The sequence below is a fragment of the Spermophilus citellus genome (genome assembly GCF_964194105.1).
Source record: "Spermophilus citellus genome assembly, chromosome: 1".
NCBI classification, from domain to species: Eukaryota; Metazoa; Chordata; class Mammalia; order Rodentia; family Sciuridae; genus Spermophilus; species Spermophilus citellus.
The window spans coordinates 107,033,788-107,053,348 of NC_138182.1; the positions used below are offsets into that span (position 1 = coordinate 107,033,788).

The 19,561-nt window shown below is 38.2% G+C and overlaps 1 protein-coding gene across 2 annotated transcripts; it reads right to left on the reverse strand.

Annotated features, from left to right (window-relative positions):
- Positions 1-165: 165 nt before the first annotated feature.
- LOC308644187 (arf-GAP with SH3 domain, ANK repeat and PH domain-containing protein 1-like) lies at positions 166-13,041 on the reverse strand. Of its 2 annotated transcripts, XM_081285008.1 has the most exons (3): positions 12,922-13,041; positions 9,074-12,367; positions 166-526 (listed from the first exon to the last, which is right to left on the reverse strand). In XM_081285008.1, exons 2-3 carry the CDS (start codon positions 12,364-12,366, stop codon positions 454-456), a joined length of 3,366 nt encoding a protein of 1,121 aa, XP_081141134.1. In that variant the 5' UTR covers position 12,367; positions 12,922-13,041; the 3' UTR covers positions 166-453. The 2 variants fall into 2 exon arrangements, with proteins under 2 accessions (XP_081141134.1, XP_081141135.1); XM_081285009.1 differs by lacking the exon at positions 166-526 and having other exon boundaries at positions 6,382-12,367.
- Between the last annotated feature and the right edge of the window lie 6,520 nt (positions 13,042-19,561).

The following is a 19,561-nucleotide window of genomic DNA, read 5'->3' on the forward strand; positions in this document are numbered from 1 at the left end:
TTTCTAGGTCACTTGTTTTTACCTCAAACTTTGGAACCTGTTGGGAAGGAATCTCACTACTACCGTTTAGGTTAGATACATCAATATTCTTTTTTTCCTGTGAACTAAAGTCTTTATCTCTGCCTCTCTGGAAAGCAAGTTTTACATTTCTTTTTGGTGTTGGACTTTCACCTTGATGGGGTGGAGCAGGACCAGATCTGGCAGAGTGAGATTTGACATCTGTTTCTGGTCTTTCTGTGCTTTGTTTTTCACTCTCAGGTGTGAAATTTTGCAATGTATTCTCAACTTTCCAAATACCCAACTGTTCATTGTCCTGAAATATTTCCATAAGTGTTTCCTCATTCAATTTTTGTGTCCATGGAAGGCTGGTATTCTTTTCTCTTAAAATTTCAGTATTCTCAAAGCACTTCTTTTCCTGGTTCTGATATTTTACTGTGTCCATTCCCAGTCTCTTCATAGAGACCTCATCCTTCTTCTTGTGATATTTATGCAATAGCTTGTTCTCTGTCCCATCACTAGGAGAAACCTAAATAAAACCAAGGATACATTTAGCTAGCACTCAATAAAATGATGTTTCATAATTTTCACTGAAATTAAAGAAAAATCTGTTTATTTATATGGTGAAAGGGTTTCAATAAATAGATACCCACAGAAGAAAAATTAGATGTAAACTTCTGAGCTTATCAAAATATAAATTCCCAAGAGTTCACAAGTTAATTCAAAAAGATGGATCTATGGGAGTAAAAGAAAATTATAACTTAAAGAATGTAGGAACTGCCAGGTTCAGGGGCTCATGCTTGTAATACCAGTGTCTCAGGATACTGAGGCAGGAGAATCACAGGTTCAATGCCAGTCTTCAGAAATTCAGTGACACCCTGACTCATTCATACATAAATAAATAAATAAATAAATGGCTGGGATGCATCTCAGTGGTTGAGCACCCTGGTTCAATTCCTGGTTATAAAAAAATAAAAAAATTAAAGATTGAAAAAATCTGCATTATACCAGAATGAAAGAATAGATTAAGTGATTAGTTAGTTTGCCAATGTAAAAAAAATAACTTTGCAGAAGAGAAGCAACAGAGAAAACCCCACACATATAGTTATCTAATACTAGACAAACACACTATAAAACATGCATTGGGGAAAGGATAGGTTCCTCAGCCAATTGTGCTGGGAAAACTGAAAACCCATATGTCGTAGGAGAAATTTAACCCCTATTTCTCAAAAACAACGTGGATCAAGGACCTAGATAATAGATAAAAGACCCTATTACAAGACTATACAGGCCCAGCGCTCCATCTTGTCAGTGTAGGAACTGAATTCCTCAAAAAGACACTTAAAGCACAAGAAGTAAAATAAAGAATCAATAAATGGGGTGGTATCTTTACAGCAAAGGAAACCATCAAGAATGTGAGTAGACAGCATATAGAATGGGAGAAAATCTTTGTCACTGACATGTCAGATAGAGCATTAATCTCCAGAATATATAAACAACTCAAAAAATAACTCACAAACAAAAAATAACCCAATCAATAAATGAACAAAAAACTGAGCAAGCACTTCAAAGAAAAATATGTACAAACAGTTAACAAGTATATGAAAAAAATGTTCAACATCTTTAGCGATTAGAAAAATGAAAATTAAAACTACACTGAGATATAAAGAATGCAAGTAACAATAAATGTTGGTGAGAATGTGGGGAAAAGATTGACTCATACATTGCACCAAGCAATTTTTCAGGAAAGCAGTATATAGATTTCTCACAAAACCTGGAATGGAACGACCATTTGACCCAGTTATTCTGCTCCTCAGTGTATACTCCAATGACACTATAGTGACACAGCCACATAAATATTTATAGCAGCTCTTCACAAAAGTTAAGCTGTGGAACCAACCTAGGTGCCTTTCAACACATGGAAGGATAAAGACAATGTGTCATATATACACAATGGATTCAGCCATGAAGAATGAAATTATGGCATTTGCTGGCAAATGAATGGAACTGGACACTGTCATGCCAAGTGAAATAATCCAGCCCTCCAAATCCAAAGTCTGAATATTCTCCTTAACATGTAGTTGGTAACACACATAAGGGTGGAGGATAAAAGAATAGAAGTTTGTTGGTTAGACAAAAGTGAATAAAGGGTTGAGAGGGGAGGGGAATATAGTAGAATGAATCTGACATTACATTCCTATGTTCACATATGAATACATGACCAGAAAAACTCTACATAGAAGAAGTTATATGCTATGTATGTGTAATACACCAAAAGAACTCTATTGTAATGTATACCTAAAAACAATAAATAAAAATTAGAATTCACTACTTCTATGTTGATCCACTTTTAGGATCGTATGATCTACCCTTTAAACAGTTAAAAATTCCAAATATTTTATTATGTACCTATCTGTTGGGATGGCTTCAGTGGCAAATAAAAGAACACTTAACTTTAAGAAGAATAAGTTTGCAATCTGACACCTCATGTATTCAACCAGACCATAGTAAGAGCCTTAGCTCTACATCTACTGAGACATAACAAAAGTTCTCCAAGGTCTTTTCCTAAAAATATTCCTAGCATATTCTGTTTTCTAACATTTTGTAGCTGTGAATGAGAATTGCATCTATACATAAAATTATAAATGTAGGAACAGCATTAAACACATGATCTATATCAATGAACAATGTATCACAATTCTGAAAAGGAGCACAAGGCTAAAAACACAGGCAAATTGCACGATTTTTCTCGAAGTCTTTTGTCTCTGCTTCTAGTGCTCATCCACAAAGCCAGTTACTTCTGTCCTATGAATGGATAAACACCAAAGAAGGCCTGTGTTTCAAAATACAAATGACAAATAAGGCAAAATGTGTAAGGCTCTACTCAGAAAATCCTGAGATTTCTACTCAGTAACATTTGTTTCATCTCAGTGAACATTGAAACATGAGTCAATATAAAATAAAGGAAATAAACAGATCTTATGTATTAGGAACAAATACTTACCAGTAATTTATTTCTAAGAACGTACTATGGTATGCCATTTTTTCCAAAGGTGTTTTGTACTGAAGTAGGAGATTACTTGAAGCAAAGTGTTTGTTTCTCTTCTTAAAAGTGAGAAAATGATTTACAAAACCAGAGTATTTGCTGGCCCCACTTTTCCTCCTTACTTAACAGTGGGAGTAGTAATGCACATTAATACAACAAGAGAGCAAAGTCACTTCCCCAAACTAGAAGATCTACTATTAGAAGCAAGGGTTTTGAGATCATAGAAAAATCAACTATTCCTCTGGAAAATATTAAAAGTCTTTTCTCTTTATAAGGCTACTCTGAAAGTCATGGATGGGACTGCTGCGGAGAAATACAGTTGAATTAAGAACATTACTTAATTCAATGGGACAAAAACTGCACCCCTCACCTCCAAAATATGTACATTATGGTTATAAATATATGGATTTAAAACCCTCTATACTTTCCCATAATTAATAGATTTACTGTTTAACTATGTTACACACACTCACTCTCTCTCTCTCTCAATCATTTGAAAACAGAAGAAAATAATTCAGGAAACATTTCCTTTCTGCACGTCTATCTCTTTTTGTTTCCAAAAATGTGTTACTGAAATTTCATATTGTAAATTCTGGCATTATGGTCTCATGGAAATCGTCTGTAGGTTTCATTTTGTTCTGCTAAAATCTACAAATTTATTTCAGCAAGGTTTTGGCTGTATATCAGCAGGTGACAGAAGTCTAAAAGATTAATTTAAGAGTGGGACCTTCAAGATTAAAAAATAATTCCAAAAGGTAGATTTATTCTTCATGAGTAAATGTCTTACATTTCACCTGCACAAATGACAGATAAATTTGGGTGAGTGAAAACATTTCTTGGGGTGGGGATGTGGCTCAAGTGGTAGTGCGCTCGCCTGGCATGCGTGCAGCCCAGGTTCAATCCTCAGCACCACATACAGACAAAGATGTTGTGTCCGCCAAAAACTAAAAAATAAATATTAAAACTCTCTCTATCTTTACAAAAATTTAAAAATTAAAAAAAAATTTCTTAAATGCAGACAGAAATGTAATTGTGAAACACTTTAAAAAAATGATTTAAATAGGTGCATAGATATTTAGTTTGTATTTTAACATAAAACACCTAAATTTGTATTTATGTCAGTGATTAAACTAAACTTCTTCATTCAGAAAACAAATGCTGAACAACTACCAGATGCTAAGTTTTGCTGTAACTAGTTTTGTCATAAATATCATCATTTAATTTTAGAGTCAGATAACATTGTGTTTTTTTTTTCTGGTTTGTCAGATCTTTTTTTAATTTTTTTTATTGCCAAATAACGAACATTGTGTTTTAAATCAAAATAATAGTTCACACCCCACATACCCATGCTTTGGGAAACAGCAGACTGCATATAAATGGAGGTCCTAGAAGTCTGTGTTTCCTGGCATTGTGGGAGATGTCTGAAGTGTGTGGAAGTACACACACATGATGACTGCATGTTGGTGAAATTGCCAAACAGCACATTCCTCAGACCACATTGCCATCATTAAGTGAAACATGGCCACATACTATAAGTTAAAGGGATTTTATAAATAATTCAAATGAAATACAGTAAAAATTTGAAACTTTACTGAACGTTCATTTACCTGATTAAAATGATTTCTTGCAGTCTCCAATTCTGTATCTATTGTACAAACAGAGATTTCAGCTTGCTTTCTCACTTGATCCTCTTTGTTAAATTCTGTTTCTTTTTCTTTTAATGGGTTCTTATTTTTTTCATGTAACATATCATCATTTTTTTCTATTCACTTCATCTTCTTTTAAGGTATATCTGAAGTTAATATGGATGCCTTTTAATTGATTTTTGCCAAAACCCAAACATGTCTTTTTATGTTCTGGCTCTTTGTATGCTGATTTAGTATCTTAATAAAAATTTTATGTTCTCTGAAGCTTTTCTAGTTTAACATTTTAAATTTCTCCTTTAATCTTGTGTAAAACATACATAACTGAAAGTCAATAATAAAAGACTGTTTTGTTATTTGATAAGTTTCTGTTACTAGCAAATCTTTTAGATACCACAGAAAAGTAAATTAGAAATGATTTGGTAAATTGACAAGTTTAAGGTAATTTTTTTTGCACAATCATAGGTCCTCCCCAGTTAAAAAGATAATTTCATGTCAAATAAGTTTTAAAGACATTGTTTATATACAAACTTATGAATTCAGTAGTAACATCATTTATCTTCATAAAATATGTCAGGTATACCTATAACTGGCTTACAGTGTAACAGCATATTCAGACATTCTTTTTTCAATATGTGTCTTTTGGGGCTGGGGCTGTAGCACAGTGGTAGAGTGTTTGCCTAGCATGAGTAAGGTGCTGGGTTCGATCCTTAGCACCACATATAAATAAAATAAAGATATAAAAAATATGTATCTTTTGTACTACTATAACCCCGAACTGGGATAAATAATCTAATACCTGTTATTATACTTTTTATGTTTCTTTTATGGTAACACTCTCAACTTACCTTTTTGATCATTATGTATTTTACAAAAAACTCAAAATCCATTTTTGAACAAGATGGGACCTAATATTTAATCCAATAATGAAGAGTAATGTTCTTCAACAGATGAAGGGATAAAAAAAATATGTGTGTGTGCACACACACAATGGAATATAAGACATAACAAAAATAAATTTATGTCAACATATAGTCTACTGTCATGTATACCTAAAAACATAAAAAGTATATGTCCTTTCAATATAGAAATATGAACAAATTTATGAATGAGAATGAATTTGAATAAAAAATAATCTATTTTCATTTCATTTTTTAATGAATGTTAATGTTAGAAGTGTAGCCTAGTGTCTAGCTCAGCACTAGCACATCACACTAGTAACACAAAACCCTGAGTTTGATCCCCAAAATCAGCCTAAAAACTATAAATGTATAACATGTTTCAGGGCAGTGAAAAATGCCTCACTGGTGGAATACAAACTTTCTTGAGAGAAATTTAAAAATCCTGTAATCTTTTTAAAGTTTCCCAACTTTAACCAAATAACTCTATATTGAAATTTTTTTCAAAAGTAAACAGAAATATAGAAAGTTATTTTTTTTTCTTTTCTTCTCATCCCCAACTTTGGTACCAGGAATTGAATGCCCAGAAGCTAAATCCCTTAGCTACATCCCAAGGTCTTTTTCATTTTTTTTGTTGTTGTTGGAGACAGGGTCTCATTAATTTGCTTAGGACATTGCTGCTATGTTAATGAGAATTATTTTGAACTTTTTTTTTTTTGGGGGGGGGTCAACTGAGAATGTTTATTTAAAAGCAATTTTAAATATTAAAAAAGTAGAAATTAACACATACAGTACTGAAAAATGGTCACATTAAATACATGTGAAACGAAAAGTGTACTGATGTTTGATGGTAACATCCAGATGAGGATTCGGAAATTAACGAGTGGCACTATGGGATTCCTATACAACACGTTGAAGATCTAGGCAATACAAAAATAAATAGCAATTGCTGTTCAACAGTCAAACAGACACACACTACTTGCAGAACATTACTTTCTCCTCCGGGGAAAAAAAAGAACTAATTTGCTATTTTTTTTTTGGGGGGGGAAGGTCCCATTCCTTCAAAATACTATATCATGTACAAAATGGCAGATCATGGCTCTTCACCGAGTTTAAGAATGAGATCAGATTTAAACTCAACAAGATTGCCAATGGTTTTTCTATCTAGTTTTCCTATGTCCCACAGTAAGCTGGATTAGAGAGAACTCAAATTCCTCATGGAAAACAAAACAAAACCAGAGAGGAGGAGGAGGAAAAAAAAAAGGTCTGAAAAATGCATCTGTGAGAGTTTCTACAATAGGGGAAACAGAATAGACATCGCCTCCACATAACTCTAGAGACGGAGCTTGTGTGTGTATTTAAAATAACTAGTTTATTTTCAGATGAGTTGCAAATAGTCTGGCCACAATGAAGAACGGCTCTTTACTGCAACTTCAAATTGTGAATGAATGAGCTGGGACTCAGGGCAGCCTCAGATGCTGACTTCCTGTCCTGATACCAGTGTGGCTTAAATGCTGAGGCTGCTGGCACGGCCAGTCACATATCAGCACGTGGCCTGGTGCCTCCCTCACATTCTGGGTTAGGTGCGGGAATGCACGTGTGCCCTGATGCTGAGGAAGCAATTGCTTAAAATCAGTTTCCAATAGTAGCTGATAAAATATTTCTCAGGTATGCCATGCAAGGTTTATTCTTCAGGTGGCTACTCAAAGTTTTCATAGTAACCACTTAAGCAGAACTAAATATTTACTGAGCACTGTGACTATGAAAGAGGGTTTTTCCTATGGATTTGGTTGGGAATTGTGCTTCTGTGAAATTAACATTTCTCATTCACGGCTAAGATTATCTGCTTAAAAATATTAAGTCTTCTGTGCTGTTGCCAAAATAGCAGTTTAAGCAAATGGAACATCAGAATGACACGAGCCTTAGAATCAAGGACAGTTCCATTGGTTGTGGAACATGACTGCTGTATTCTTGTCCAAAATTCAGACTGATGCCAAAGATCAAAACACAATGTTCTTAGTGGTCTGATAAGCATGGCTGGGATGAAAACAAAATGAGAGAGAGAGAAAGAGCACAAGTGACAGAGAAACAGAGACAAGATTCCTTGCAGGGAGAGCTTTTTCACAGTGCAATTCATAGCAGCTTCCAAAACTTGGTTATGAATTGACTTGAAAGGGAACTGTCTAGTGGCTGGCGCTTCAGATGGGAACACTGATGTATGAAGAAGAGCAGAAGAGCTTGGTTTCAGCACCTGGATCCTACTCTGGAAACACTGTGTGAAGGGCTGACTTTTAATTTCTCCATTTTGAATAGTCTTTTAAAAGTTAATTTATCCAAGAACAAAACTAAGAAAATAATTTAAAACCAACACTTTAGATGCTTCAACACAATTGAGGGATGCTGATTCATAATACATTATGTAAATTCATACTCTTTGAGAGAGTTGAATGACTGACTACAAACAGATATAGTTGCAACCTTATAATTTCTGCTTTAATGGCAATCAAGTTTAAAAAATGTACAGTTCAACTTATTCATACTATTTATTCCTTTATAAAAGGCAAGATTTCAGGTATAAGCTTCTAGATGCATGCATAATGTAGAGGCTAATATTTTCTGGCAGTCCTTGGTTCCTGAAAGTTAAACTTCATCAGACATATTTTAAACTTTGTCAAAATAGGCATGAAGGATATGTTATTTTTGCATAATGAGGTAATATCTCAAGGGTGGGCACTCATCATCATAAGACAGTATAAATCCACTTGTCTCAACTTGCATGAGGCTGTGTGCATTGTAAAATGCCACAAAGAGTTTTGGGTCAGTGAACATTTGCTGAAGGAGTAACATATTTAACTGAGCACTTGTCTGTAATAAATACCAAAGTAGGTTTTTGTAGCTGTAAACTGTGTACACAGATAACTACAGGCTGGTCTGTCATGGAGCTAACTAGAAGTTTCACCTGGAGAACAGAACCCACCTCTTTGCTAATGCTGCATTTTCAGTAACAAGATTGAGAATACTGCACTGGAAGGAGCAGAGTCGACTCTAGGCCCTTCAATGGCTGCTGAACAGAAATCACTCTACTTTCAAAGCCAGCAATTCCTACACTCCTGGTTTTTTGTTGTAGTTGGTTTATTTTTTATTTTTATTTTTTATTTTTGCTTGCTTGTAAAACAGCACAGATAGAGAGAGATGTAAGTGCTAGGTGCCAGGGACGGCTTTGGCAAACCAGCAAGGCGCACCGGGCCCCGAGGCTACCCTCATACTGGCAAAGGCAGAAGACCACAGGATATTTACAATACATACTCTGTTCCCCTCCCGAGGTGGCCCTCGAGGAGTTTCCTATTCTGTAACAGCAGCTATACACACACTGTGCACAGGGTGGCATGGAAGCAGAAGTCTGGCATGGAGGATGGAGACAACCATAAGGTTCTGCTTTCTGCTAGTCGGACAGGATGTGAACAAAGGACACTGGAAAGACCCCCTACCTTTCAGGCTGTCCTTCGATGTGCCCAATCCACCACTCCTGATCCTCTTCCCCTGTGACAATAATCACTTCTCCCTCGATGAAGGTGAGCTCGTCGTCGTTGTCTGCCTGGCAGTCGTAAATGGTCTTCACGCGTCTCACTTTATTCTTCCCCGTGTTGATCTTTCTGGGTAGTGGTACAGGCGTCTCGGGCAGAGTGGGCGTGAGGTCACTGGAGTCCTCAGATGCCTGCTTCGGGACAGCGTCTCTGGACTGCATGTTTGGGGAGAGATCCCCGGGGTGTGACTTCTGTGTGACCTCGGAGGGCTGCTGAGACTTGGGCGAGATGTCACTCGTCTGAGACTTTGCCAGCAGGTCGCCCAGCTGGGGCTTGGGGGGCAGGTCCTTCATGTGCGGTTTGGGAGGTAAGTCTGAGAGCTGGGGCTTGGGTGGCAGGTCACCCAGCTGGGGCTTGGGGGGCAGTTCTCCAGGCTTAGGTGGCAAATCTCCAATTTGGGGCTTGGGGGCCAGTTCTGTGGGCTTTGGGGGCAGGTCTCCAGGTGGTGGCTTTTGTGGCAATTCTGCCAACTGTGAAGATTTCTGAAAAATCTCAGGCGGGATGTTGGCTTTGTCTAGGGAGAGATGATGGCTCGTTTCTGTTTTCCTTAGTGCCACTTTCTGAGGTAGTTTAGGAAGAACTCTTGGGCCAAGGGCAGTCTTTGCAGAACTGGTGCTGGATTGTTGAGACAGCCCCTCAAACTTGTTCGCGGTCTTACTTGAAGATGACGGACCCACATCGTTACCCCAAGGAATTGCGCCTTTGTTTGGGGGCCCGTGAGGTAGTGGGCTGGGAGGGTCGGACAGGGTTCTCTTGTGTCCGGGTGGTGGGGGAGGAGGCCTCTTCTTGGAAAGGGTGGAGCTGCCACTAGAGGTCTGGGTGCTTAGAGGGAGTGTTGAAGGTGGGCCAGTTGGACCTTTCCCGGCATTCCTAGGAGGCAGAGGTGGAGCCTCTGCAGTTGGTGACATGGGCGAGTCTGTGCTCGTGGAGGCATAAATCTGGTTGGTAAAGGCCCCGTAGGAGAGCCGCTGCTTGTCCCGTGGGGTGCTGAAACCTGGCAGTGACAGCTTGTCCTGTGGGGAGATGCTGGAGGAGTGGCAGAAGCTCTGGGGTCTGGGCGAGCGCTCTTTCTTGATGGGGCTCGGTTTGTCATCCAGATCATCATCGCTTTCATCGATCTCCTCCTGTCGAAGGTTCCATTCGTACTCTACGTGGACGTGGGGATTGAACTTTCCAGATTTAGCCTGGGAAAGCAGATCTTCGCACTGGGAAGCTTTGAGTCTCTTTGCTATGTCCAAGGCAGTTTCTCCAGCTTGGTTAACGATGTCCACGGTGGGCTTGCTCCTCAGCAGCAGCTTCAGGCACTCGGGCTTGCCGTACATGCTGCAATAGTGCAGAACCGTATTTCCCAGGGACGTCTGCTTATCCAGGTTCCCACAGTTTTGTACAAGGAAGTCAACTAAATGGAGAGATGTCTGGTCTGCAGTTCGGACGGCAAGATGAAGGGCGGTCTCCCCGAGCTCCTGTCCAGGTTCCAGCAGTGGTTCCATGAGCTCCACCCCCTCTGCATAGACTTGAATGAGTGCAAGTAGATCCCTGGATTTGATGGCCTCCAGCAACTCACTCAGCTTAGCTGACGAGGAGGAGCAGGTCTTCCTTGAGAACCTGTGGTCGACGTACTTCGCAGTGATGTACTCTTTTCGTACAGTCATATCACTTGAAGGGGTAGGTTTTGGTGAGGGGCTGGGTAAATTTGCTTCCATAATATCATTAAAACTATTGTTTCCTACATTCTTGGCCAGCAAGAGTTCAGAAGTTCCTAATTTGTCTAATTCCAAAGATTGAATTCGAGAAATATGAACCCCCATTTCCCTATGGATGCCGGAACATTCTATACAGGTCAAAATACCCAAGTTGGTTGAAAGCCAGGTGGGTTCTGACGAGCCACAGTCACAGCACACGTCATTCCCGGGGAGCCGCTGGACCTCTTCAATGATGGCTTTCGTCAGATCTTCCAAGCTGTTCTCCCCTGTGCTCTGCTCGCCCCGGAAGGCCATGGTCAGGGCCTCCTCTTTGCTGTTGGTCAGCACCGATATCCACGCCACATAATCCTGCTCATCTTCTGCCTGAAAATGATACGTCCTATTATGTGAAATCAGGTCAAAAGACTTCTTGTCCTCGGCATTCGGTTTCACCTGGCAGGTAAGAAGGTTCAACTTGGCTGGCTGCCTATTGGAAGTTGCGTGTGAGATGGTCAGAATTCCATTCTTGACGGTGCACTTCCTCCTTTGCCACACTTTCCGGATCCCGTCACTCTTCTTCAGCAGGTAACCCTTCTTCTCACTGCCGTATTCCTTATTGCCCTGGAGCTGATGCATGCTGTACCCTCCTTGCCGGCTCTGGGAATCTTCTTTCTGATCAAGCTGAAGAGAGGATTTTATTAAATCTCGAAGTGCAGTGAGCTGTTTCTTTTCTTCATCCTGGGTCTGTTTTATATTATATAAATCAGCAGCCAGTTTTTCAATGTACTGTTTCAATTTATCAGCTGTTTTCAAGCCATCTTGGAAGAAATTGCACTGTGCGTGATAATACTTTATAAGGTTCTGCAGCAGATCCACACCCTTTTTGGTCTTGATTTCATTGACTTTAATGAGATACTCACACATTTGGAGCTGAAACAGGCGCCTTTCCTTCTCCATTTCTTCGGCAATCTCAGCTCCTGTTATCTCGGTGCGGATCATCCCGTGCTGTTTTGCATGCTCTCTTTTTTCCTTTTCAATTTTTGTAAACTTTGTCTCATAATCTTTCCAGGCTTTGTCAAATGGCTTCTTGAGATCTCCTTTGACTCCCTTTAGGTCTCCTTTTAACAAGGAATCCAAGGTGAAGATCACATTGTGGCTCAGACCCTGGAGCAGATTTTCCAGCAGTGTGGACAGTTCCTTTGTAAGAGTAGAAAACTTGACAAAAGCGGTGCCAAGATCGGGGTTGTCTCGACTTAAAAAATTACTCCCAAACTTATCAAGAACTTGTGCATAGTTTTCTTCATTTTGTACATGGTCTTGACCAGAATTATATATTGCTTTTACAGATTTCTTCACTTTCTGCAAGGCTGTTCTATCTTGGTCTAGAGCCTCCTCCAGCAGCGTGACGGTGTTCCTGCAGTTGTGCAGCCGCGTGGTGAAGCTGGACGTGGTGGGCGAGTTGTAATCCTCGGTGGTCTCGGCGATGAACTCGGACACGGAGATCTGGTCCGGCATCCTGCCGGGGGGGGGGGGGGGGGGGGGATGAGACACAAGCGGGGGCGGGGGGTGAGTCACGGTGCAGGCTCCCGGGGCTCATGAACGCCCCGCGCGCAGCCCTGCGCCCGGCCTGGCGCGCTCCCACCCTATTTTGAACTTTTGATCCTCCTATCTTTGTCTCCTAAGCTGCTGGAATTATAGGCACATGCCATGGTACCTGAGTAGGAAATGATTTTTTTATAAATGATATTTCTTGAAATATTAATTGTAATAAAAAGTTAAAAATATAAACAAATAACAATCCCAAATTATGCTGGTTAAATAAATAGATTACTAGCAGATGGAGTTCCACAGAGACATTAAAATTGTTATGGGAAAAATATGAACTTAGTTTTTAGAAGTAATCACATTTAATAATATGCTATCATATTTGTAAGAATTTATAATTTATTCACGTTTTCTCCTTTGCAAAGTGCTAACAGATGAGGCAGTAGTTACAAAAAAAATTTCCTTCTTATTTTACTGGATTAAAGGAAAAGATTCCACTCCTTCTTTTGATCTAGGATATAATACCTCAAATTGTGGAGTTGTTGTTTCACTTCTATATTTTCTTGCTTAAACTCTGATACCCTCTTTTTTAGCTCATGAATCTCATTTTCCAGTTGTGCATTTTTTTCAAAATGTAGTGAACACTGTGTGCAGTGACGTTTTTTGCTTTTTATTATTCTTTGAAGTGATAGAACTGCTTTCTGGATTTTCGATAGGCTAACAGAATCTGTCAGAAAAAAGAAGATAGAAATAAAATATGTGACTAATTTAAATATATGAATGCTGTATATTTCACATGCATTATTTATACACTAAAACAATGAGTGCATAAAACACGTGACACAATATGCTGAACTCTGAAGATATAGCAAATGAGATTAGACCCCTATTGTTCTTTAGCTTAAAATCTAATGGAGAAGACAGACACAAAAAAAGATCATTATAATTTTAGACAGATGATATTAGAAAAGAGGTTTGTGATCTAATACATATATCTGATCTTTAGAAAAGATTCCCTGAGGAAAATAAAAATACACTGAGAAATGAACAGAAAGCAGGTAGAATGTGAAGAACATTATTCTTTCCAACATAAAAATTCAAGTTTTTCAACTCCCCTGTGCTCTATACTTGTCTTGTACAGAAACTAAGAGGGACACTCCCACTATAACCTGCTGCTGGACTTTGGTCTTGAGAGAGACAACTCTTTATCTTTCTTGCTTTTTCTTTATTCCCTGTTTACTAGGTTCATTTCTCCCAGTATTAGAATACATCAGCACTCATGTTATAAATCAATATTCTATCCAAAGAACTGTGTAGAATATGTTGTTCTTACCATGGACATGTCCATCTTCTTTCTCTTTTGCTTTATGATGTTTCTCTCCAGATGAGTGAGAAACACGCATCTGTGGATGATCCTCAGAATATACCTGTAAAATAAAGGACCCCAATGAGCTGCATGAAGACTTCACTATCACTCTTTTAGACATCACCCAAATTTTGGTCTTGAAAGCAGCTAACTAACATGTAGATAACTACAGACTGAGCAGTCATACTTTCCATAGGGTGTCTTAGCATTGTGCTCCAGATGAAGCTGAACACTTATCTTCCAATGGCTCCTGATTTGGTAAAAGCAGGGTGGATGTCATAGAAAAGGCATTCCTTGACAACGTGCTAACAAAGGTGTACACACCCCAAAGGATGGGAGGAATGATATTCATTGTAACTCATCCGACTTTGCATTCACCATCAAATGTGAGAAGGCTTTCAAGTCTTATTTTAAAGAATTTTGAGGAGTATGTTTCATATTAAATAGGATTACACTTTTTAAACAATGAACTAACAAAGTTTTTGTTTGAAAATATGAGACTTAGGTGTTCAGTTGGGGATCTGACACTGAGATATGGCCCCTGCCCAGGATACACCCCAAAGGGAAAGCTGTAAACCCAAGGACCTACATATGCCAGCCAAATAAAATAAATCTAGATGTGTGCTAAATCTCACACCAGGAATGTTGGCAATGTGAGAAAAAAGATGAGATAGCATCTCTAAATTCCATCATTCCCCCATTAATGCACACAAATACATTTCTTTAATATACTAAGACATTTTGATAAAATTATTCAACATATTGACTGAATTTTCTGCAAGGATGAGAAACAAAATGAAAAGGTCACCACAGAAAAATTGTTTAATACATGTAAGAAGACAGAAATTTCATCAACATACTGTATACACAACCAGAGATATAAAAAATTGTGCTATATATGTGTAGTAAGAATTATAATGCATTCTGCTGTCATTTATTTTTTAAAAAATCAATAAAAATAAACAAAAAATAACAAATAAACATTAACCAGGATGTAAAGTTAATATATTTCAACTTGTAGCAAATAACTACTGATTTTCACTAGAATTTTGAGCCTGTGACAACATCACCCTTTCACATGAATGCAGTCAGTGACCATTACCATTCATAACCCAGGTGGTTATTCGTCAGTCTCAAATTTAGTCTCAACTTTTTATTTTTCAAAATGTTTATGCAAGTGGAAGCACAAGCAACATTTAGAATTGTTTTGCCTCCATTACATAGTAAATTTAGCTATAAGTTGACAGGACTACTAATGCTATTTTCAGATTCTAACCAGTTCAGAGTGGTTTTAGATGTAATTAGTAATATATAATGCCTGGATTCCAAAAGACTATTTAAAAGGTATTTTCATTTGGCCTCCTTTACTTTCCTCAAGAAAGAAAAACAAGAAGAAACAGGAAGAAATGCTTTATATGTTGACATACCTGAGACTGGGTACATTGAGCGTCATCAAAACTTTTGTCCTCTTCTTCTGAAGTCATGTCAAAATGGGTCTCTGCTGATAAATGAATACATTTACTCACATTCCTTAGAACTGCATTAGAAAGCGTGAACATCAATCCAAATAGAAAAGGATAATTGTAACACCAAAACAACTTAATATTCCCAAATATGATTTCCAATTAAGTTTAATATTTGGTGAATAATTACTGGTTTCAACTTTCCACAGTTTTTCTTTTTTCTTTCTCTTTCTTTGTGTATACACCTTGGGAGTAGACCCACAAACTTATGCATTCTTGTCAAATACTCTACCATTTAGTTCTATCCCATGGCCACTTTAATTGGCAACTGGAGTCCTCTGAGTGGACTGAATACAGCCATCCTTCAAGGCTTGGACTTCCAAGTAGTTGTGAATGAAGATGTACCCATTTGCACCCAACAAACATTGAGTTCTCAGGGAGTATTTTTTCTTGATCCAAATCCTCAACACACATCTTATAGACATGACAGGATACAAGGTTCAGTGCAAACCATATTGCCAAGATTTGTCTACTCAAGATCAATGAAATTTGCTAAGAAACAAGCTTGAAAATACACATGGAAAGAAGGGCTGGTTCTGGGAAAATGTTAGTATAGAGTAAGCTGCATTCTAAGCTGCACTATTGCATGGAGACCAAAGAGTTGGTGAAGAGCTTCTCAGCAAAGTGAGTGAAAGAGGGATTTTATTCAAATCCCTAAAATTTCTGAACACTGAAAAAGTCCAGAGATTCAGTAATCTGTGTACCATAAACAAAAAAAGCCTACAACCTGCATGCAGATCTGCCTCAGACAAAGGGGGAGAGAGAAGAGGAAGTTGCATTCTAAGTTGTACCATGATGTGCCCTGCTAAGGAGAAACCTGAGATCAAAAATATTGCTTAAACTGATCTGACCAAAAGGTGCACTATGCACTAGTGCTTAAAAAGCATGCTCTTCTCTCAATGGGTGATGGGACTGCTGAAGCCATAGCCATCCTCGGAAAGACTGCAACAGTAATTTCTTTGATTCAGTTCCTCTAAACCACACACACACACACACACACACACACACACACACACGCACATGAGGATCCTGGAAGTGCCTATTCAAGGGACCTAGGTTGTGCCTGATGGAAGGAAGAAAAAACTGGTGCAGGCTAGACTATACCCATGTGACTCCGGTGAGAAGGGCAAAGGGGAACCTATGTGTCTGGAAGCTAATGTGACCAGCTGAAGTGTCAGAGAAAATGAACTAAGAAGGCAGAGAAAATGTGCCCCCAGGGATGGTGTTTTTTCTGGCTACTCACCCCTCAAAAAGACAGGTGAGAGGTGAGTAGCCAGAGAGCAGGAGATGGTGAGAGCATGAAATTCTGTAGGCCCACACAGAAAAGAGTATGAAATAGGTCAGGATTTGTCTCAGAATAAAGGGATAGGTGAGGCCTAATGCCAGAGGACAGTTGAGGCAGAGGAAAGGTATAAAGATACAGAATGAGGCTTGGCTCATGTCAGGAAATATTTCTAAGAAACTTCAGAAGGTTGACCTTTCACATTCTAAAGAGATGCTTATGGTGACATTTGCATGGTAGCTAGTTCACTCCAAAGGCTGGAAATAGGGAGAATGTAATAGTATGATATGCAGGGGAAACAATTCAGAATTGAGGGGATATTCCCAGAAACACAGAGGAGAGATCATTTTCTGTGACTACTGGTGACATTGTGAGGAAAATCCTCCCACCTCTTTGGGAAAATCACCTTACATGTGAGAACACTGGTAGCATTTCAAGTGTTTTAACATTGTGTTCCCTGGAGTGTTGTAATGTAAAACTTACCCAATTTGACTGTCTTTTCTTTCACCTTGCCTAATCCTTTCTGTGGAAGCGCCTCTTTTATTGTGATGGGATCGGTGCGCTTGGAAAGAAGATAGTACATAAAGAGTGTAGTTTTCATTGACTACAAAGTTAATAATTTAGAATAAATATAGAAATTTAATTACCTTTCTGAAATCAGATGAATCCCTAGAGGCTGAAAAACAAAAGGGGTATATAATCAAGCAAAGTTGAAGAGGACAAAACAACTCATACATTACAGATGCCTCCACATACATCTGAGGTCCATGGTTCAGCTGTGCTAAAAATTATGCTATCTCCTGGGTTTCTGTGCTGGCTGGTTTGGCTGACAACAATCATGTGACTAAAGGAATTTTGTGAATAGGTTTTGTGAAACATGCTGTTCATTTCACAAACCTGAGATTATTTGTCCAATGACCATAAATAAAACAGACAAGGAAACATATACCAATGCAAAGATACAGATTGATGGAGAATCCAACAATCCTCTAGTGGAGAAGCAAAGAAGGTCCCTAAGAGATTCAATGGCAAAGATGACGTCAAAACAAAAACAAGCCATAGAACCTATCTTACTGAAATACTATTGAAAAGATTTAATCTTTATAAATTTAAGTATGTAGATATTTATTGCATTTGTCCTTTCATTTTTGTTTAGTAAGGCCAAAGCTGTGTTCAGATCCCAGGGAAATGTTAGGTTCATTTCTCAACAAAGATATCTGAAGGAGTCAGTTGAAATACATATTTTGACACTGAAAGCTATGACATCTATTATTTGTTTCTTATATTCAGGTGGGATGCTGGTTCCTCTTGTGCATCCTCTATTCCTGTATTCTCTGGTTTAAACAGATTAGATTTTCATGATCCCCTTGTGTGAGAACAGATAGTTTCTACATCTAACAAATAAGGGTTAATTGGTTTAAACTTTTGAGACATAAAAATTTAAAGGGAAAGTTGAAATGGAAGAGCACAGCTTTATCTGATAACAATAATATATTATCACACACACAAACACACGAATATTTGACAAAGATTTTGGGTATTCAAAGAGTAAACTGTATAAAGAGTTCTGTTTGCAAATGAGTTTGGTTTGGTGTGACTTGCCAGTGTTTTAAGTGTATTCACAAAAGGCCAGGCCTATCAAAAAATTATAATTAGCTTTTGAAGGATGAGGATATAGCTTAGTAATGAAGTGAATTTCTAGAATGCCCATGATCAAAATTTTATTTTCAGGCAAATAGGAAAGAAATACAGAAAGTAATTATGTAAGGAAAAAAGACAGAGAGGGAGGTAAGGGAGTAGAAAGAAAAGAAGGAAGGAAGGAAGGAAGGAAGGAAAAAAGGAAGGAAGGAAGGAAGGAAGGAAAGAAGAGAAAGAGTAGAGCTGTCATTAAAAATCACGAATGATTCTGAAATGTAATTTTGCTCCTCAGAATGACTCAATTTAAACCACAGCAAGCAGTATGTCTGATAGGTATGGAGAAAAGATGGTCATGGCTGGAATCTTTCCCCAACTTACAAGCCCCTCATGATTCAAATGATGGACAAGTTACAGTCTCTCACATATTGTGGAAAGATAGATATACTGATAGCCCCTGAATTGCATGCTCTCAGTTTCCCCTTCATTCCCTCCAAGATTACCCAGCTAACTTATTTTGTTTCTTCCACATTTCTCCTTCCCAGGAACTTTTCAAAAGCAACATCTTGATCTCTGGTCTTGATTCTTTATATTTTCCATTTTGTCTATGAATTATCCCCACTCTTTCTTTTTCTTTTCTTTTTTTTTTAGTTGTAGATGGACACAATGTATGTATGTATGTATGTATGTATGTATGTATGTATGTATTTATTTGTGTTGCTGAGGATAAACCCAGTGCCTCAGGCATGCAAGGCAAGCACTCTACCACTGAGCTACAACCCAAGTCCACCACTCTTTCTTAATTCCCAATTTAAAGATTAGACCTAAGAAATATAAATTCTATACTTTGAGTTCTTATCACTTGCCAAGAGACAAGATCAGAATAAAAACTAGATGTATGAAATAACTTTATTACATTTGATGTTCCAGTGGCTCTGCATTTAGTTTTGCTAAAAGGAAATCCTCTCCTGACGTCTTTACATGGTGGCCGGCAGATAGTGATCATTGGAATCTCACCTTACGTGGAAGAAAACATAGATGTGCAGGCCAGGTAAGTCAGAGTATGCATTTTGAATAGGGATCCCCACATATGATCTATTAGAGTCTGAGAGTCTGGGTCTGCACTTAGTCTGCTTCTCATTTCCCTGCCTTCAAATGCCTTACAATAATAGAGCCAGTTTTCCACCCAATGATGTTCCCAAACCTGAACGATGAGAAGAAGTCCTTTCTCCTTCATTTACTCACTGTATTCTCTCTGCTTTTCTCAGTGTCTATTCTCCCTTCTCCTTTCCAAATTGTCCAAAGAATATTTTAGAAACCTATGAATTTAGGTATCAGTCCATAACAATTTGCACATTT